At 36.0% G+C, this 22,499-nt stretch overlaps 2 protein-coding genes and 1 long non-coding RNA gene across 12 annotated transcripts in view; 1 reads left to right on the forward strand and 2 right to left on the reverse strand.

The window, feature by feature from the left end:
- LOC126590616 (receptor-like protein 2) overlaps positions 1-2,367 on the reverse strand; it is a 29,863-nt gene extending 27,496 nt beyond the window's left edge. Inside the window, exon 1 of one of the 6 annotated variants that reach the window (XM_050256092.1) lies at positions 1,040-2,367. In XM_050256092.1, coding sequence (XP_050112049.1) covers positions 1,040-2,225 — 1,186 coding nt within the window. In that variant the 5' untranslated portion in view covers positions 2,226-2,367. Of the gene's footprint in view, positions 1-75 lie in introns of all 6 variants that reach the window. The other 5 variants (XM_050256093.1, XM_050256090.1, XM_050256088.1 and 2 more) reach the window with 5 other exon arrangements.
- On the forward strand, positions 2,134-4,319 carry LOC126590633 (uncharacterized). Of its 4 annotated transcripts, none has more exons than XR_007612116.1 (3): positions 2,134-2,271; positions 3,396-3,449; positions 3,747-4,319. It is a non-coding gene; the product is annotated as an uncharacterized LOC126590633 (long non-coding RNA). The 4 variants fall into 4 exon arrangements; XR_007612119.1 differs by having other exon boundaries at positions 3,753-4,319; XR_007612117.1 differs by having other exon boundaries at positions 2,145-2,271; positions 3,409-3,449.
- Positions 4,320-5,155: 836 nt separating this feature from the next.
- Positions 5,156-22,499, reverse strand: part of LOC126590622 (receptor-like protein 3) — a 51,499-nt gene continuing 34,155 nt past the window's right edge. The window contains exon 2 of one of the 2 annotated variants that reach the window (XM_050256107.1): positions 5,156-5,248. In XM_050256107.1, coding sequence (XP_050112064.1) covers positions 5,179-5,248 — 70 coding nt within the window. In that variant the 3' untranslated portion in view covers positions 5,156-5,178. Of the gene's footprint in view, positions 6,661-22,499 lie in introns of both variants that reach the window. The other variant, XM_050256106.1, reaches the window with a different exon arrangement.

Genomic DNA, 22,499 nt, shown 5'->3' on the forward strand with positions numbered 1-22,499 from the left:
ACAAGAACAAGAACTAGTAATTGTAAACAAATCGAAAAAAGAAAAATGAACAGAGTCTAGATTCTAGAACTCTACCTTCTTCTAAGCCTACTCCACTTCAGATAGAGCATGAATTGAATTTTGTCAAGGAGTTGGAAATAGGCAAATCTCCACGTCCTCTTGAGAAGCAAAGGGCAACAGAATCCCAAATACCCTACAAAGAAACCAAGCACAACGGATAACCCAAACCATAGACTTTCCTCCTCATCATCGTCCAAATCCTGGTTGTTCTCATTCTCATCTGCATCATTGCCATTACTTGGGAAGCACTGGTTTGAAAGTGGGGCACCGCAAAGTTTCGGATTCCCTTCGAATGCAGAGACACTGAAACCTTGGAGCTGAGTGCCGGCTGGTATTGGTCCTTCAAGATTATTGTATGCAACAGTAAATGTAGACAAGAAATGGAGATTTGATAGTGATGATGGGATTTCGCCTGACAGACGGTTACTGTTGAGTTCTAATCTCTCCAACTTTGGGAGGTTGGCTATTTGGTCTGGAATGTTGCCAGAGAAGTTGTTGATGCTTAGATCCAGTTGTTGAAGAAATTGCAATTGGCCGATCTCAAAGGGTATGCTGCCTCTTAAACTGTTGTTCCTGAGGGAGATTACTCTTGGCATGTTGGGCAGATATTTGTACTGTGAAGCCAGCACAGTTGCATTATTACCGCGTTGAAAGTAGACGGGCAGCTCTAGAGAACAATGGCCTGTTTCATTCGCAGCCTTTTGCGATACTAATGCTTGTAGTCTGCAAAGCTCCTTTGGAAATTCACCCGAAATCAAGTTGTCATTCAACAACAAAAAGAAAAGATGCGGAAGAGTCCCCAACCAACCAGGTATTGTGCCAGTGAGTCTGTTAAAAGACAAATCCAGGACTTCCAGTTTCCCGAGCTTTGAAATCCATGCAGGTATGTGTCCTGTCATATGACACATAAGTAAACTGAAAACACACAGATTTTGTAACCCGGAATCGACAGTTATATCCCCATCTGGCATTTCTTCACCTTTAAAATTTTTTGCAAGAAGGAGCACCTTGAGAGTTTTGAAACCCGTCAGTATCTTCATTGCCCCCGTGACATTGGTGAGTCTGTTACGAGAAAGTGAGAGAAAGGTCAAGTTTTTCAATTGAAGAATCTCAGGTTGGATTTGGCCCTCGAAATCATTTGTAGCCAGTCGAAGTGCTTTGAGGGACTTGCATGAGTAGAGGCTTATTGGCAAGGTACCAGTGAGATTATTACTTATACAATCTAGTTTACTAAGATGAGTAAGTTTAGAGAAATTGAGGGCAGAGATATTCCCACTAAAACGGTTGAATCCCAGATTTATTTCAACAAGGTTTGTGCAATTCATCAGAGATGAGGGCAGATGACCTTCGAGATTGTTGTATTGAAGGCGCATGAGCTTTAATTTGGAGAGCTTCCCAACATTCTTACTGATGGGTCCCACAAGCCCATTGGTAGATAATGAAATTTCTTGAAGTGCCTGAGCATTGTAGATATCAGTAGGGAGGGATCCTGAGAGAGTATTGTCGCCAGCACGAAAGACCTCCAACTCGGAACAGTTTCCAAGTCCGGGAGGAATTGGGCCACTGAAATTATTGTGGGAGAAATCCAAGACTCTAAGCGAGGATGAACGAAGACAGGTAGAGGAAGATATTTGGCCTGTAAAGTGATTATTGCTGACATTCAAACTGCTCAAATTCCAGGCATGCTGGAGGAATGAAGATGGAATTGTTCCGTTGAATTGATTGCTTGAAAAATCAGCTATTTGGATGTAACTTGATGATAAAGACAATGGTATTTCTCCGGAGAAAAGGTTATAGCTCAAATCAAGAATCTCAAGGCGACTCAAGGACGAGAACATCCCGGCTTCAAGAGAGCCGGAAAGCAGATTGTGGGAGAGATTGAGGTGCGAAAGAAGCTTAAGGTTTCCAAGTGATGAAGGAAAAGTACCTCCTGTGAGGCCCTTGGATGGCAACCGCAATTGGATGATCCAACCGTTCTGATTACATGTGATGCCTTCCCACTGGCAACAATCAACTGAAGCAGTCCAGTTCAATGCCGGGGAAGACAGAGAGCTCGCAAAGGACTTGAGGGCGCTGCGTTCGGTTAGATCACATGCATGTATTGTGAATAAAATGGAAGAAAACAAGAGGATGAGAAGGAGGCCATGAGAGAATGGATGATCCATCTCAGGTTCAGATTACTCACAGGTTTTCTTCTGCACTCGTAGATAGGTATGCATATATGTCTGAATCTGCAGAGTATATATACACGTCTTCCGCTTGACTTCAAAGTCATGACAAGAAATTCCATGTTGGTACGACTCATGACTTCAAAGTCGTTGAAAGATTCTTTTATCTCTTAGTCTTTGGATTTAAAGGAAACAAAAAAATTAGAAGGGACGGCTCTGCTTTTCTTTGAGGCTCTGTCTCTGTTTGTTTCTGCATGACAAGAAATTCCATGTTAGTAATAGTCATGACAGCGAAGTGAATATAACAAAGTGATACATTAATAAAGAAGAATGAGTACATTATAAATAAATTAGAGTACAGATAAAAGATTAAAAAATTATGAGTACAAATGAAATTTTAAAAAATATAGGCACTAAAAGAAATTAATACATGGGTACATAATAAAACTAAAAAGAAAATACTACAAATTTAAAGAAAATGTTGCAAATTAAAAGTGGGTACAAATTAAAAATATAAATATATGATACAAAATTTAGGCATAAAACATAAATATACCATATGTACTTTTTCTATCATTAATTAAATAAACAATGTCACGTGACGGTATACACATGGGTACAAACACAAATAAAACTTTAAAAAATATGGGGACAAAAAGAAACTAATATATGGGTACAAATTAAAAATGAAAAAAAAATTGATACAAACTAAAAATAAAAATATATGATAAAAATTTAGTCATAAATATAAATATACTAATTGTAACATTTTTAACACTAAAGGAATATATTTAAAAATAAAAATATTTTATTATTCAAATAATTAATGATATTATTAATACTCTAGGACCTTGATCAAAAATTGAAAATGAATAAGATTTTAATTAATGGAGTAACAAAAAGAAGGTTGTGAACCTAATTTCTTTTATATTATATTATATATTATTTTAGTAGATTTTGGGAATTGAGGCAACGACTTCAAAGTCGTTGAAAGATTCTGTAATCTCTTAGTCTTTGGTTTGACTTTAGGCTGTAGCTTTCTTAGATTTAAAGGAAACACCAAAGTTAGAAAGGACGACTGCTTTTCTTTGAGGCTCTGTCACTGTTTGTTTCTGCATAAATCAACGAGCAAAAATTCATCAAATTTGATGTCGATTAAAATTTCAGGTTTTTGTTTTAGGTGAAGAGGAGCAAGATTCAAACCTTTTTCACCGAGTGGAGGTAAGTACCCTACCACTTGAGTTGCCCCACAATTGTTTATTTTTGTTTTTTGATTTTTTGGGAAAAAGGAATATCATGATGTGAAATAACCCTAAATTACGGAGACTTCTAGGTGCAAAGATTGGTAAATTTATTGAAAAAAGTTGAGGTTTCATCATACAACTAATTGACAATATGAGAAGTAACATAACTTACTTAATGTGAGATTCAGTCTCAATACTGACAATTTTCGCATACATATTCCATGTACTTAGTTGTATTATTACTTGCACTAATTTGAAAGCGGGACCCGCGAAGTATCAGGTTGCCCTGAACGGCAGTGCATTGAGGCAAAGTCTCCGGTTGCCCTCAACGGCAGTGCATTGAGGCCTTGGTCGAAGACTCCGATAGTGACGCTAGGATTCTGTCGGATAAATGATTTCCTGAGAGGTCTGAATCGTCTCTCCAAGTTGGTGAGGCTGGAATCTCGTCTGGAATGATGCCAAAGAAGTTGTCGTCGCTAAGATCCATTACATATGTAGAAGAGAAATAAGTGTAGAAAATGTAGATAGACTTCAAAGCATCAGTTGCACAAGGGGGTCCATACAAGGTTTTTGGATTATTCCTTTCCGACTTTGATGACTTTAGAGACAGGGCATCAAAAGTAATCAAAGTTCGAGAAACGGTTCATCAGCTTACTACTAATCAAACAAAATACTGATTACATGTGCAAACTAATAGTTGGGCCAACCCGCGACTTTAGCGTTTTAGATTTATTGTTCCAATTCGGGGTAAAGACAATCTAGTGGCTCAACCGAGGTTTTTAACTTTTTGATGAGGGGCATGCTTCAATTGAGGAGACATGCTTCAACTAGGGTTTTCAAATCTTGCACTAGGAGATAGTGAGCCCTGTTTTTCAATTCATATTAATTCATACGTCCCTTCGTATCGCTATAGTTTTCACTAAAAAAGTAGGTTTAAAAAGGTAGGTGGGTTTAGATATTTGTTCACAATATTTGAAATTTCTTTGCTTTCATATACGCAATATATAGAATGAAAAATCAGTAGTAGTGAGTGAAAATAGTTCACATTAGAAGGTTTACATACTTTTTTTTTTTTGGTAAAAAAGAAGGTTTTACATACTTTGACAATGAGTCCCACAATACTTGTAATCACTAGACAGGTTTTTTGATGCAATCATGCAATCAAGTTAAGGAAATTCGTGCATAACGTAAATAGGAGCCACTTATAATTTCGTTTTCAGTTTCAGTTTTCACTTTTATTAAAAAAATGAAAATTAATATATATTTGGTAACTGTTTTTAGTTTTCAAAAAATGAAAATTGACAGCTAAATTTTTTTGAGTTTTCAAAATGGGGGGTGAATTGTTACTTAGTACTACAGTTTAGTGATATTTTTATTCACTTGTATTTGCTTCGAAGGGCATTTTTTGTAAATTCACGTATTAAAATTATAAAAACCATAATTTTTTGAGAACGGCTCGTTACACCAAATCTTGGCTGTTCTTATATTTGCACCAATGCCATCACCAGTGCACCGCAAAGTTTCAAATTCACCTCGTAGGCGGACGAATTAAACCTCAAAGTACTGTATGATACATTCACCTCGATGAATGGAACTTTGCCCGTCGAACGCTGTTCGTCAAGCAAAAGCCTCTAAAGAACCAAAACGTTACTGTTTTTGGCAACCGAATATATTAACAGACAATTAACAGACAATAATCGTATTTCTTAATTTGCCATCGCTAGGAACTTATCTTTAACATTGCTCAGAAATAGGAAATATGCATCTCTCCAAGACCTAATAAACACTAAAGAGCCACAGACTCCCCAAAATCCGAAAATAAAACCAAAAATCACGGAAAAATGAAACCACGGAACTCCTTTTTCATCACTAGTGTGCACATCTTTAGTGTCATTACTTATATTCATCTGTTGGCATTTGTTTGGAAGTGGGGCACCACAAAGTCCTTGGTTCCCCTCGAATGCAGTGGCATTCAAGCCTTCGATTTGAGTGCCGGATGGTATTATTCCTTGAAGGTTGTTGTAAGCAACCGTAAATGACGACAAGAAATGGAGACTTGATATTGATGCTGGGATTTCTCCTGACAGATGATTTCTTGAGAGGTCGAATCTTTCCAAACTTGTGAGGTTCGATATTTGGTTTGGAATTTCTCCAGACAAGTTGTTGACGCTAAGATCCAGTTCTCGAAGAAGTTGCAATTGACCAATCTCAAACGGTATATTTCCACTTAAACTGTTATTCCTGAGGGAGATTGCTCTTGGCATGTTGGACAGATACTTGTACTGCAAGGGAGTTACAGACGCATTAACCCGTTGGTAGTAGATGGGAAGCTCGAGATAATCATAGCCTGTTTGAGTTGCAGCATTTTGTGATACCAATGCTTGTAGTCTGCAAAGCTCCTTCGGAAATTCTCCTGAAATCAAGTTATGATTCAGTATTAAAAGGAAAAGACTTGGTAGAGTCCCCAACCATCCAGGTATTGGGCCTGTGAGTTTGTTAAAGGACAGATCCAAGACTTCGAGTTTCTTGAGCTTCAACAACCATAAAGGAACTTGACCTGTCAACTGGCACCTATAGAAGCTCAAAATGGATAGATTTTGGAACCCAGAAGATTCAACCATAATATCAACATCTGGCATTTCTTCACCGAGAAAATTTTCTGAAAGAAGGAGTACCCTGAGACTTTTGCAACCCATCAATATCTTCATTGCACCAGTGGCATTAGTCAATCTGTTTTCAGAAAGCGAGAGGAAGGACAACGATTTCAACAAGACAATCTCAGGCTGTATTTGTCCCTCAAGATTGTTTTCAGCCAATCGAAGTGCTTTGAGGGATTTGCATGAGTAAAGGCTTATTGGCAAGATACCAGTGAACAGATTAGCTACAAAATCTAGTTTACTAAGTTGAGTAAGTTCAGAGAAATCAAGCACGGAGATATTCCCACTAAAACGGTTGAATCCCAGATTTATTTCAACAAGGTTTGTGCAATTCATCAAAGGTGGGGGCAAAGGACCTTCGAGATTGTTGAAATGAAGGAGCATGAGCTTTAAACTGGAGAGCTTCCCAATATTTTCACTGATGGGACCGAAAAGCCTATTGGAATGTAATGAAATTTCTTGAAGTGCCTGAGCGTTGTAGATATCACTAGGAAGGGACCCTGACAAAGTATTTTCACCGGCACGAAAGACCTCTAATTCTGAACAGTTTCCTAGTCCGAGAGGAATTGAGCCACTGAAACTATTGTGGGAGAAATCCAAGACTCTAAGTGAAGAGGAACGAAGACAGATAGAGGATGGTATTTGGCCTGTAAAATGATTATTGCTGACATTCAAACTGCTCAAATTCCAGGCATGCTGGAGGAATGAAGATGGAATTGTTCCGTTGAATTGGTTGCTAGAAAAATCAACCGTTCGGATGTAACTTGATGATAAAGATAATGGTACTTCTCCGAAGAAAAGGTTATAGCTCAAATCAAGGATCTCAAGGTAACTCAAGGACAAGAACATTCCGGCTTCAAGAAAGCCTGAAAGCAAATTGTGGGAGAGATTGAGGTGCAAAAGATGCGTGAGGTTTCCAAGAGAGCGAGAAACCCCTCCATGGAGCCGTTTGGAGGGCAACAACAAATGTGTTACCCTACCATCGTCATCACAAGTGATGCCTTCCCAGTGACAACAATCACTACTAGAAGACCAATTTAAAGAAGGGGCATCGAAAGATGATGAAAGAGATTCTCGATCTGCTTTGTTGCATGCATGGTTTGTAGAAATGAGGGTTGTAATCACAAAAAACTTGAAGAGGACTCCGTAAGGCATTATATGTCTAGGTACCGGCATGGTTTTTATTGGCTATTTATATTCCGGATTATATTGCTCACGCGTTTAGGTCGTATATATGCACATAAGGAGGAGGAGGAGGAAGGTGAAGGTTTCAACTATTGTCAGCATATTTGAAGTCTTTGCTTTTAAATTATATAGACTTTGAATAATGAGAAGTTGTCCAGAGTCAGGACAAGACTGGAGTAGAAATTTTGAACCCTCCATCAGGGGTTGGTAGGAATCTCATTAGAACTACTGTACATATCACAGTTGTTTAGATGTAAATGAAGGCAATTGATTAAAAACGACAGGAAACATCAATTTCCAGTGACTTTATTGTTGAATCTCGACGGACGTGGGCGTAGTTCTATAGACTGGATGTGTTCCCTTTCATGCACAAAGTTCAAATCTCTCTCCTTGCAATTTAGATTAGTTTGCGTTCCCGGCTATGAGGGGTGAAATAGGAGCCATTGCATAGGGCCCCCAATTGAACATGGGAATGCGAAATTAATGGGAGAATAGACTTTGTATGTGCTTATAAGTTATTGAGCTACTTCTCATATTACTAATTGATTTTATGGTATAATCAACTTTTTCGATATATTATACCTATACTAAAACCCAAACTCGGGTGCACTGTTCACGGGCAGTGTGCGGAAGAAAATGCCCCTCAAAAGTCTTCGGGTTTTTATTTTTTCCTGTTTTGCTAGTGAAATGGTCATTTTGTGATGTGAAATAACTATAAATTACGGAGACTTCTAGGTGCAAAGACTAGTAAATTTATTGAAAAAAATTGAGGTTGAATCATACAACTAATTGACAATATGAGGAGTAACCTAACTTAATGTGAGATTCAGTTTCAATACTTACAATTTTCGCATACATCTTCCATGTACTTAGTTGTATTATTACTTGCACTAATTCGAAAGCGGGACCCGCGAAGTATCGTGTTGCCCTCAACAGCAGTGCATTGAGGCGAAGTCTCGGGTTGCCCTCAACGGCAGTGCATTGAGGCCTTGGACGAAGACTCCGATAGTGACGCTAGGATTCTGTCGGATAGATGATTTCCTGAGAGGTCTGAATCGTCTCTCCAAGTTGGTGAGGCTGGAATATGGTCGGGAATGATGCCAAAGAAGTTGTCGACGCTAGGATCCATTACATATGTAGAAGAGAAATAAGTGGAGAAAATGTAGATAGACTTCAAAGCATCAGTTGCAAAAGAGGGTCCATAAAAGGTTTTTGATTATTCCTTTCCGACTTTGATGACTTTAGAGACAGGGCATCAAAGTTATCAAAGTTCTGAGAGACGGTTCATCAGCTTACTACTAATCAAACAAAATACTGATCGCATGTACAAACCAATAGTTGTGCCAACCCACAACTTCAACGTTGTAAGTTCATTGTTCCAATTCGGGTAAAGACAATCTAGTGCCCCAACCGATGTTTTTAATTTTTGATGTGGGACATGCTTCAACTGAGGTTTTAGAGACGGTTTATCAGCTCACTACTAATCAAACTTGACATTGACTACAAGTGCAAACCAATATATAGTTGGGTTAACTTGAAACTTTAGCGTTTTAACAATTTTATTGTCCCAATTAAGGAAGAGACAATCTAGTGAGCCACTACTAATGAACCGAGGTTTTCTAGGTTTTTGATATGAGACATGGTTGGTTGAGGTTGAAAATAAAAATGTAAATAGTTGCAAAAATCAAATATAACAATTAAAACTCTCATACTATTGAATAATACGTAGCATAAAAGCCACACCAACGAGACATGCTTCAACTAGGGTTTTCAAATCTTGCACTAAGAGATAGTGAGACCTGTTTTTTAATTCATATTAATTCACACTTCCCTTCGTATCACTGTAGTTTTCACTCAAATAGTAGGTTTTAAAAGGTAGGTGGTTTTAGATATTTGTCCACAATATTTGAAAGGGAATTGTTATTAGCACTCCAAAAATCTCATTTTACACTCCAAATTTTCTATATTAGGAAAGAAAAATACACTTATGAGGAGTGTAGAATGAGATTTTTGGAGTGCCAATAACACTTCCCTATTTGAAATTTGAAGTCTTTGCTTTCATGTACACAATATATAGACTGAAAAATCAATAGTAGTGAGTGAAAATAGTTCACATTAGAAGGTTTACATACCTTTTTTTTTTGGTAAAAAAGAAGGTTTTACATACTTTGACAATGAATCCCACAATACTTGTAATCACTAGACAGGTTTTTAGATGCAATCAAGTTGAGGAAATTCGTGCGTAACGTAAATAGGAGCCACTTGATAATAATTTCATTTTCATTTTCAGTTTTTATTTTTATTAAAAAATGAAACTTAATATATATTTGGTAACTGTTTTTATTAGTTTTCAAAAAATGAAAATTGACAGCTAATTTTTTTGAGTTTTCAAAATGGGAGGTGAATTGTCACTTAGTACTACGGTTTAGTGGTATTTCTTTTCACTTGTAAGTAAGACGTTTTAGGTTCGATTCTTGCCAAAGACTAATTTGAATCACAATATTGCTACCACTAGACTGTATTACTAAGTGACTATTTCTAGTTATTAGATTGAATAAACCAAAGAGAATCCACGACTATAATTAAACAGGAGTATGTAAATAGCTAAAGAGTACTACTAGATCCACCCCAGTGTCCTATTTTCCCACCCACATGATAATCCCACCCACCATAGAAAATTAAAAAAGTAAAATGTTATTTCCCCACCCACCATTATTCCCAAAATAACCATAATATATATTTTTTAAATAACTATGATATATCTTTAAATAATATTAAAAATAAATAAATAAAAATATAAAAAATGAAAGAAAATGCAAGACCTAAGACTTAGACATTCATCATCTCCTTCACACCTAACGTCGCCCTGCAGAGACCCCGGATCCCCAAACCAATCTTCTTCCTCCTTTTTTTTGTCATAACCGCACATCTCACACCCAATTCTCTTTTTTCTCCATTGATGTTTCTCGCCTTCATCTAGCACACGCCCATTCCTTCCTCCAACCTTTCCATCGATTCTAACCCAAATCTTTCCCAATCTCTTTCCACCAAAGATATCACACCCCACCCATCATTATTTATTTATTATTTTAGTACTGAATTAAATAGGGGTTTAAGAGTCTTCTTTTAAAAGGATAAATATGTTATTAACATTTTCATTAAATGGTGGGTGGGGAAATAAGACACCGGGGTGGGAATATCACCACTCATAGCTAAATTTGTGTGCGATTGTCAATTTCCTTCAAAACTTGACCTTTTTTTTAACTTGCTTTTTTTATTTAACTTTTTTGAAAATTGAAATAATTATCAAACAAGTAAGAAAAAAGTTTTCCAAATTAAGAAGAGAACCTAGAAAATTTAACTATCAGATGACAGCAACCATTTCAACTGGATTAGTCGATTCAGATTAGAATTAGTTGTAAAATCATATCAACAACTATTTCATTCAGCATTCGTAATTGTGCACTTTTGATTTTTCAATGAATTTATTTACCTAAACAAAAAGCAATTACTGTTAAATGCAGTAGTACTAGTACTTAGATGGCCTACCATGTTGATTTGTTTCACAATTATATGTAAGTCTTTTTCTTGACTTTAAAAGCCAAGCCACAATAATTATCTAGAAGAAAGTTTCCCAGCAAGAATATTGAGGCATTATCTTCAGGACTGTAGAGTCACACATATTGATTCTTTTCTATGTTGATATTTTCTCACTGCAGATAGAATTCAAAGGTTTATTAAAGTCTTAGAATCTTGATCGAGGTTGAATTCAAAGGTTTATTAAAGTCTTGAATCTTGATCGAAGTCTTCTACACTTTTGGAATGCATGTTGAGAGTATGAATCCCACATCGAGAAAAGAAGAGATCTTGTATGTGTTTATCAGTAATTAGACTGCTCATTATATTACCAGTTGGTTATATAGTGAAACCTCAACTTTTTTCATAGCATTCAGACAAGTTGTCTCTCGTGTGAAACCCAACAGCCGCATGTACTCTGTGTTACCTGATTTGTGTTATTCACGTGTTTAGACTTGATAATTCACCACATGTGGAAGAGGCTGAGAGTATGAATCCCACATCGGGGGAAAAAAAGGACTTTGCATGTACTTATAAGTAATTAAATTATTACCAATAATGCCAATTTATGATAGAACCTCAACTTTCTCCAATGCATGTCACGTTAATAAATCGCATGTCACGTTAATAAATCACAATACGATTATTGGAAAAGATACAAAAACTCTGAAAAATCTCCCATGGATAGGAAGGAGCTATACCACAGGATGTTCAGTTTCTTCGCCCTAAAGAAGTACTGAAGTAGAGATTTTGTACATTGTCTAGGAATTGGAACTGCGTAAATCTGCGGATCTTAAACATGAAAAAGCCATAAGCTCCGAAAAATCCTGTGGTGAACCCAGATGCGAAAGAGAAATGAAACCATGGAATTGGATTCCCATTGTCCAAATCTTGGCTGTTCTTAAATCTGCACCAATGCCATCACCTGTGCACCGCAAAGTTTCAAATTCACCTCGAAGGCGGACGAATTGAACCGCAAAGTACTGTATGATACATTAAAATTGACAAGATATTAAGAACCGCCAATGACGCTGGGGTTTCTCCGGACAGATGATTTATGGAGAGGTCCAATACTGTCTCCAAGTTTTGAGGCCAGATATTAAATTAAGGATAAATTAGATTTTCATCCCTCATTTTACTACTCCATTGATTAAAACTTTATTTTTTTTCAATTTTTTATCAAGGTCCTTGAATATTAATAACATTATTAATTATTTCAATAATAATTTTTTTTTTATTTCTAAATATATTCCTTTAGTGTTAAAACTGTTACAATTAATATATTTATTTTTATAGCTAATTTTTTTTTATCATATATATATATTTTTAGTTTGTAACCATTTTTAATTTGCAAACCTTTTTTAATTTGTACCAATTTTCTTTTCATTCTTAATTTGTACTCATATATTAATTTCTTTTTGTGCCCATATTTTCTAAAGTTTTATTTGTATTTGTGCCCATGTGTTTACCATATGACATTGTATAATTAATTATTGGGGCTTTTAGATCTAGGTCCAAAAACATAGATGATTTTTATGAGCGAGTCCAGTTATCTATTTACATGTTTTTATTTCTTTTATACTCATTTTATATTTTTTTAAATATTAAAAATCAATTCAAATCTTCTAATATTATGCATTTTTCAACTCCAAAAAATCTAATTAATATCTTACAACAACAAAAACTAATATACTAACATAAATTATCTACAAAACATTCTACCTTAACTCAAGTAACAAATATATGAATATATATTATACATGTAAGCGAGATATTAAACCTAACTAAAAGGTAGGAAAATACATAATATACCTACAAGCAAGACACATTAATTTGTGACACGTTGATTATAAAAAAGAATCTGTGATATAGATACATAAAAATAATTAACCAGTGATATATGTTGATTATAAAAATTAAAAATAAAATCTATAAATGGGGTTTAAAGCAGGAGGAAGAACAAGAAATAACAAAAAATAAAAATAAAAAGAAATAATCAAAGAGATAATTAGGAAGAAATTTGATTTTTATAATAAATCTTGTCATCGAATAGATAATTATTGATAATTAAATAATTAAATTGACAGAATTGGACTTATTTTAATAAATTGGACTATTCCTACTATTGGCTAAAAAAATTGAACTTATATCAAGTTTTCCCATTAATCAATGGTAGAGAAATTACATATGGTATATTTATGTTTTATGGCTAAACTTTGTATCATATTTATATTTTTAGTTTGTACCCACTTTTAATTTGCAACCTTTTTTTAAATTTGTAGTATTTTCTTTTTAGTTTTAATTTGTACCCATGTATTAATTTCTTTTTGAGCATATATTTTTTTAAATTTCATTTGTACTCATAATTTTTTAATTTTTTATTTGTACCCTAATTTATTTAAAATGTACCCATTCTTCTTTATTAATGTATCACTTTGCTATATGTGAAATGTACCAATTTTTTTAACACTACGGATACATTCTTTTGACATTTATTATTTCTTATTGTTACATAGTTTTTATCCATTTATTCAATCAAAATGTTTGAATTTTTTTATTGTAACCGTTTCTAATAGTATTACAATGAGGGATTTTAAATTTATAGGATTATAAATCTCATAAAATATCAAACAATTAATGTCAAAACTATAAAAATATAAATATTAATAGTAATTTAATGAGGTGTACAAAGTCAAGGGACTTTGATCAAACTTTGAATATCATTAAGGTTTTAGTTAAAGAATGTTAAGGACTAAGGACCGCATCCAAAGTATTCCTTAAATTAATCCAACGCGTGGAGAAGCTGCAATGGGCCAATCTCAATATATTTTTTGCCGGTAAATCTATGGTTCTGAAAGAATAGCGCTTCGGCAAGTTCTTCGCAATATAGTTTGATGTAAAGAATTTGTACTAACAACGATGATCATGGGGACTTCAAGACATGTGGTCTGTTGAGCTTAAGTGTGTGAAATCTCGTTCTCGGATTTCACTGTTATAATCTACGCATTGTTATTATTGAAATTTTATGTTATTTTCGGAAATTTATATTAATTCATTTTAATTTAGACTTTAATTAAACCAGTTACGAAGTTTGAAGTTTGGAAATTAATTATTTAAAATCCGTAGATCTTTCGAGATCACAATTTATATTTCTGAATAGAGCTCGATCCCATGAACGCATAGGCGAAAGCCATTTGCGAGTCCGGATAATAACTGTATAGTTACGGACGTTTGAAGTTGTGATACTATAGATTTTAGGAATTAATTATCTCCCACTTTGTGGGTAAGAGGCCAGATCGATATGGGGTTAAGTGGACCATTAGAATTGGAAAAAAAAAAAAAGGGAGGGGGAAGCAACCAATGAGGAAGAGGAGGAAAAGAAAGAAAAAAAAAAAGAAAAAAAAAAGGAAGAAATAGACCTCCCCTCATGTCCGTACACCCGCGCACCCACCTGAGCAAATTTCGGCGATTTTCACCATTTTTTTCCGTTGAACCACCACCATACAACACCTGCAACTTCTTCTACAACATCCCTTCTACCATTTTCACCCAAGATTGTGGGTTTTTAGGTAAAAAATCGTGAAGAACAGTGCGAGGAACCCGGAGTTGTTCGACAGCGATTCGATCGTTCCAGCGAGTTTCACCACCCATCACCAACCTCAATCAACTCCCCTTGGACCCAAAAACAAGACCCAACCAGTGGTAGGGGCGTTGGAACACCGAGGAAGGAGAATTGAATAACACTCACCTTAGGGTTCTAGCGGGTTCGAGCTAAATTTGGGCTTTTCCTAGCCAAATTGGACTTGGCCATAGGTATGAAGTTTGCTCTGCTCATTGAGATCTACATTTATGTAAAATTTGGTAATTTTTAAAAATAGTTGAATTTTCCGGTGAGTTGTGGCTGTAGGCTGCCGTGTGCGGCGACGCTTGCGGCGGTGGACCGATGATGTCTTTCTAAGTCCAATTAGATGCCCTGAATTCATAATTGATATCCGTATGAAGTGGTTTGATTGTTTGAACTTAGTTTCATTATGATACATCACTTGATCAAAATTTGAATCGACGATTCGACTGTTGGATCGTCACCAAACTTTAATGCGTTATAGAATGTAATATTAGAGGATAGTTGGAACTAATGGATCAGGAATTCAACTTATGGATCTTCCTGAATTTGATTTCTAAGTTAGTAAAATTAATTGTTAACCATCACCTAATCTAGCCATTGGCAGAGATCCGACCGTTGGATCGCGATGAGAATTTAATAGGTGGTTCTATGAGCATAATGTAGACTCTGGGAAGTTATGGATCAGAAATCCAATGAACGGATCTTCCAGATCGAATTACGTAAGGTTGTAGACCCTACCGTAGATCGAGAGTTGACTTTTGGTCAACATGTCTTGAAACGTTCTAAATACTAAATATAGTACCACAGAATATTAAGTGAAGTCTAGTGGGACCACTTTGGTATAGTTATTGCCTTGATTTCTTATATTAATATCATATGTGAATGTGATTTGGGTTATAAATGAAATTTCTATTGAAATGTGAATATTATATATATATATATATATATATATATATATATATATATATATATATATATATGCCATAGATCTATGTTTATTATTAAATGTGAATTCTATTAAAGTGTTATTTTTATTTCTGGCCATTGATCTATTTTTATTAAGTATGATTGGACTTGTGCATCGGAAATATGATTTGTATTGTCTGATTGGATTGATGTGATGAAATGTGAGGGCTAGTAGTGGACCGTTAACCCATTGTCATGGGGTTTGTTTCTTCGAAACATGTTTCACCCCTCGTGTCATTATTTCATTTCTTGTTTCGTTGAGTCTTTGTAACTTGAGTAACCTAACTTGATCCATGTCATGTTTCATTGATTGGTGTTATACATTGTACTTTGCGATTTCGTTGAGTGATGGTCCGGAATCGTATCCGCTTGAATTCCGTTGAGTGATGGTCCGGAATCCCCTTTGGTGTCTTGGTTCCGTTGAGCGATGGTTCGGAATCCCTTTTACTCCGTGATTCCGTTGAGTGATGGTCCAGAATCGTATCCTGGTTTGGATTCCATTGAGTGATGGTCTGGAATCCCTTTTGGTGTCTTGGTTCCGTTGGGTGGTCTGAAATCCATTTTTTTAGAGATGTAGGCTTCGGCCGAACTGTGTTGCTCTAGCCCTGCATTTCAGTGTTGTTCGTGTTATTATTTGGTATGATTATTGGATGATGTTGGATGTAATTGTTATGATTATGATATACCGTTGACCATTATGGCTATGGATTATTATTGCGCTTCGTCGATTGCTCTTTGAGATGCTGCTCGTGCTAAATTGTGTATTACGTTGAGACATGGCGGTTTATGTGAGGAATATTCGAGTGTAGTGAAAATGGTGAATTACGAATGGCTTGATTCCTATTGAGGGTACGTAGGCAGTCTAACGAGGTTAGATTCAGCCATAAAGTATACAAAAATTACAACGCAATTCGAGTATTAAATTAGGCTTGTTCATATCCCGGAGGCAGGGTATGTTAGAGATACGAGTATTTGGTGATGTCACATGTTGATCCTGGACATATGTCAGGATCGGGGCGTGACAAAGTGATTTCAGATACCAACATTGGCAGCCTGCAAAGTTCCCTTGGAAAATCCTCCTGAAATTCGGTCAAGAAGGGTCCTAACCAACTAGGAAATTGAGATTGACGACTGAAAGAGGATTTTACAAATTCTAATTGCTGAAATAATCAAAATCAAATAACGACGACATATATCAATCAGATATGACAACATTATGGATCAAATATTTACGATATATTGAAATTTTTTTGAAAAGTCATAATTCTGAAAATTGAGATTTTGTATTTTCATCATTTCTGTCAAATTTCCTAGAAATAAAGCTACGAACAAAGAAGCATCAGAAAGATGAAATTATATTACGCACAATTTTATCGGGCAATGCTCGTCGCACAAACATCGTCCCTGCAGAGTTTACCGATGAATAGTACAAGTCTTTGAGCAAATTTTATTTACATGATGAAATAATTTTGTCAAGGAAATGATGTTGACCTTTGCCCGACGAACCGTAAACCCTAAATTATAAAATATACGTACCTTTGCATGACGAACAATTCAACGAAACTTGTATTATTCGTCACACAATGGTTGCTATATTTACGCGCCAAGTTTTTTCCTTGGTGCAAAAACTTTACCCGATGGATGGAACTTTGCCCGTTGAACGCTATTTGTGAAATCCTGTCCCCAAAATTTCACTATTAATTACGTATTCATATTTCACGTTTACGTTATTTTTATTAGTTCATTTAAGATCCGTTAATTTTAAGAATTAAATCGAATAGTTATTGGGTTTGAATTTTCATAATTAACCTTGAAAATTCGTTGGCCTTTCGAAGTCACAATTAATGTTTTCGAATAGATCTCAAAACCACGAGCGCATAGACGAAAGCCGTTAGCGAATCTGGATTATAACGGAAAAGTTATGGGCGTTCGAATTCGTGTTCTTTTTTAATTAATTAAACTCCCACGGGAAAGAAGCCCAATCAGATTTAAGCAAAAATATGGGGACCAATCAGCTACAAGGACAAGTGACCAATCAAATTAAAGGATGGAGAACCAATCAGGAGAGGGGAGAGAGAAAGACCCTTCCCGTCTACCCATCCCCGCGTAGCAACCTGGTTTCAACCTGGGGTGTTTTCCGGCGGTTCTCAACCATTTTTTAGGCGATTTTCACCCATCCACCACCTGCAACCTCTTCCACAACTTCCCATCTACCTTATTCACCCAAATTTGAGGATTTTTAAGTCCAAAATAGTGTAAAATCGTGCGGGTGACTGGTGGAGTTTAACGGCGATTCCGCCGTTCCGACGAGTTGCACCACCCACCACCACCTTTAATCAATTCCCCTTGGACTCAGGAAAAAGACCCAAAAAGTTGTAGGGGCGTCAGAGCACCGAGGAAGGAGAATCGAAGCTCACCCATTCTAGGGTTTCCGGCGGGTTTGAGTGAAATTGGAGCTTTTCCCGGCCAAATTGGACTTGGTCACAGGTATAAAACTTGCTCTACTCATTGAGATCTTCATTTCTATGAAATTTGGTAATTTTTAGAGTAGTTGAATTTTCTGGCGAGTCGAGGTGTTCGTCCACGCAGTGCTTGGGCCGAGACATCCCCTGACCACCCTAAGCTAAATTTAATGCCCCGATTCCATATTTGACATCTGATTGACAAAATTTCATTGCTTGTGAATATTTTCGTTAAGGTCCGCCATTTGAACATTATGGCAATCGATGATCTAATCGTTAGATCGTCATTAAACTTTAATACATAATAGTACGTAATATTTAAGGACAATATGAACTTACGGATCGGGAATCCGATGTACGGATCTTCTCGAATTAGATTTTTAAGTTTGTTAAATCAAACGTTGACCGCTACTTGAATTTACGATTGGTGGAGATTCGAGCGTCGGATCGTGGTGAGATTTTAGTATGTTGTTCTATTAGCATAATGTGGAACTTAGGAGGTTGCGGATCCGAAATTCGATAGACGGATCTTTCAGATTGAATTGCTAGGGTTGTGGACCCGATGGTTGACATTTGACCGACAGTTGACTTTTGGTCAACTGATCCCAAATCATTCTGGAACATCCTTGGGGATGTGTTTTATGTAAGTTACGTGGTTTATCACTTAAAATTTTTTGAGATGTGATTTGATATTTGTTCTAGTTAACGATCGTTCGTGACGCCTCGATATTCGTGCTAGGGAGTCGTAGTGCGAACTCCAAGTGAGTGACTTTAATATATGTGATATTGGTGATTACCCTATTTTCATAACTTTTATCCTGTGTGGATATGAGTTGGTTTTATAATTATGTTTTTTATAAAATTGTTTTTTTTTTAATATTTAGGCATCGATGTAGTTTTATGAAATGTGATTTGACGTGCATATTGGAAATATGGTTTGATTTGTATGTTTGGCCTGATGTGATGAAATGTGAGGGCTGGTAGTGGACCATGAACCCATTGTCATGGGGTTTGTTGCTTCGAAACATGTTTCACCCCTCGTTTCATTATTTCATTTCTCGTTTTGTTGAGCCGTTGTACATTTAATACTTGTGCTTTGTTTCATTTCGTTAAGCCCTTGTAAATTGAGTACTTGGTTCATGTATTTTTTCCTTGAGCCATTGTTATATTCTTGAACTTCCGCTCAGTTCCGTTGAGGGATCCAGAATTGGGTTTTCGCTGGGGTTTCGTTGAGTGGTCATGTTCTCGGCTCCGTCTAGATTCTGTTGAGTGGTCTGGAATCCCTCGTGCTCCGCGATTCCATTGAGTGCTCCGGAATCGTATCCAGCTTGGATTTCGTTGAGTGGTCCGACATCCATTGTACTCCACAATTCCGTTGAGAAGTCTGGAATCGTATCGACTCAGATTCCGTTGAGAGGTCCAGAATCCCTTCTACTCCGCGATTCCGTTGAGTGGTCCGGAATTGTATCTTGGTTAGATTCCTTTGAGTGGTCCGGAATCTCGTTTGGTATTATGGTTCCATTGAGAGGTCCGAAACCCGATTAATTGCTTTGTTGATTCTTCAGATTGAGTTTGGATTGAGATAGCTTCAGAGATGTAGGCTTTGGCTGAACTGTGTCGCTCTAGCCCTACTTTTCATTGTGTTGTATGAGTTTATGGTTGTGAGCTTTTGTGACTTGTTTCAGACGAGCCGTTGGATGTCTGGGTGATTCATTCGAGATTTTCAGTGACTTGATTATGATTACATAAAATATGATTTTATATTTGATGTATATAAACCATGATCGATGCATGATTTTTAATATTATCACATACACTGCATTATTGTGACTCACATGAGCTTCGCGGCTTATCTGGGTTGTTGTTTACCCAGTGCACCATTCCCATGGTGTAGGGGCGATTGTGCAGGTTTTAGTAGATACGAGGAGCATCGGGGTAGCAAACAGAGTTGAAGGAGCTTGGAGTGTTAGGTTACCCCTATACTTTCTTTAAAAAGATGTGATTATTGTTATTTTCAGTTCAGTATTTCAATTTGTATTTCCTGGCATCCCCCTACAATCTACCGTCACGTGTCGATTTCGGATGTATCTCGGGATCAGAGTGTGACACTGTTCGTCAAGCAAAAGCCTCTAAAGAACCAAAACGTTACTGTTTTTGGCAACCGAATGTATGAATTCCAACGATTAAAGTTTATTTACAAAATTCCTTTTTATCGGGGAAATAGTAATTTCTAGCTGTGAAAGTGGGGCTTTATGCCATCAAATTATTATAGAAAAAACTATTAACAAACATTAATCGTATTTCTTAATTTGCCATCGCTAGGAACTTATCTTTAACATTGCTCAGAAATAGGAAATACGCATGTCTCCAAGATCAAACACCAAAGAGCCACAAACTCCCCAAAATTCGAAAATAAAACAAAAAATCACAGTAAAATGAAACCACCGAACTCCTTTTTCATTACTAGTGTGCACATCTTTAGTGTCATTACTTGTGGACATGAATTGTCTCCGGATCCAATTGTCCTAATACTAGGGATCCATCAATCTAGGCCGTTAAAATTTGATCAAACGGCTACAAACATGAGTCCACTTTAAAAGTTATAATAACTTTAACCGTTGAATCAAATTTCAATAACTCGGATTGATGGATCCCTAGAATTAGGACAATTGGATCATGAGAGGATCCATGTCCATTACTTGTATTCATCTTTTGGCATTTGTTTGGAAGTGGGGCACCACAAAGTCCTTGGTTCCCCTCGAATGCAGTGGCATTCAAGCCTTCGATTTGAGTGCCGGATGGTATTATTCCTTGAAGGTTGTTGTAAGCAACCGTAAATGAAGACAAGAAATGGAGACTTGATATTGATGCTGGGATTTCTCCCGACAGATTTAGGTGATGGTTGGAATTCTTGTGAGCGATGTTTGAGTTTGAAGTCTTTGCTTTCCACTTATATAGAAAAGAAACAAACCTGCAGAACATGGGTTGGCAACGTATTACAAGGTTTACATTGACTTTGGGTGCGTGCTTTCGGAAAAGTGACGTGGATATATTTTCATATATTATTATCGTATTTTCTTTTTAGGAATTTGTGTAAATATACTAAATTTAATTGTTTTAATATATAGACTTCAATATCAGAGTTGTGCGAAAAGAATGACGATCCTCTTTGGATTCTCTTTGTGGAGATTCTAGGAATTCTCAAATTCTAACCATTTACATTGTGTGGTTATTTTTCTTCAGGTACTATTGATGTTTAATTTTAAATAAAAAAATTCAAATGATTTTTTATCAGACGATATATGATGAATGATTGAAATGTGATCCTCACCATTTTATCCGGATGGGATCCAAATCCGTGCGAAAAAAGAAGTGGAAAATGGTGATTTCGGATGTCTAAAGTAATTCCAGCTGCGCACAAGGCTAATTAATTGTGCCAAAACATATGTATTACAATATGAAGATGAGACTACAAAGGTTTTGAATATACATGGAAATGCTATTCAATGGATTTAAGGAGAGACATGATTATTTGTTCTTATTATTTCCGTTTATTTTATTTTTATTTAATAAAAACTTAAAGTCCATTAGTTATAATTTCAGTGGGTTTTTCATTAGAATTTAGTAGGATTTATTTTTATTGCCGTGGGTTATAAAAAGAGATATTCTTTGTGATAAGGGGATTCAACCAAATGAAAATTTTCGTATTGGAGAAGGTTGCGGCAAGGAGGAAGAAAGCTAGATTTTTTATATCTTTTCTAGGGCTTCGATGTAGTATGATCATGAATATTTAATTACTTTGTGGCATTGTTTTATCAAGTTTTTATTTCATATTGAATATCTTTTTCTATTCGTAATGCGCTTGATTTTTATTTGAGGAAATTGTAGCAAATGTCCATCAACTTTAATCCAATTGGAGTAACGGCCCCTGAACTAAAAATCTATGACCATTGATCCCTTAACTCCTTAAAACGTGCTGATATGATCATTTTCTTCAATTCCGTTAGAACTCTTGTCAAAATGAATCATGTGCCATGCACATGAGGCCGAATCTAGGGGCAAATATGGTAAACCAAATGAGAAAAATTCTAGCAATGATCCCTCAACTTTAATCCAACTGGAGAAATGGTCTCTCAATTTTAATGCAAGTTAGAGTTGTTTTGATCACCATCTAAGTTTTAGTTAAGTTGTTTTGATGCAAATTAGAGTAGATGTCATACTTAACTTGGGTTTAGCTTCTTGCAATTGATACCATAAACACATATATGCCATGCAATTGCGGTTTATGTGATTTTCAAGCACTTTCCATAGAGCTTAATGAGTTCTTACTTGTTTAAATTCATCTAGATGTCATAGAGGCTTAACATGTTAAGATAGTTTTGATGCAACCAGATGCCATGACGGTTGGATAATTTAGGGAAAATTGATCATCATTATTGGGAAACTACTTGAGCATAACATATTAAGGGAATTAAGTAGAATTGGTTTTGGTGAATTTGGATGCTCTAGGTCTTATTTTCTTATGTTTTCAATCTATTATTTCTATGCATTTTATT

Source organism: Malus sylvestris, chromosome 11 (genome assembly GCF_916048215.2).
Source record: "Malus sylvestris chromosome 11, drMalSylv7.2, whole genome shotgun sequence".
NCBI classification, from domain to species: domain Eukaryota; kingdom Viridiplantae; phylum Streptophyta; class Magnoliopsida; order Rosales; family Rosaceae; genus Malus; species Malus sylvestris.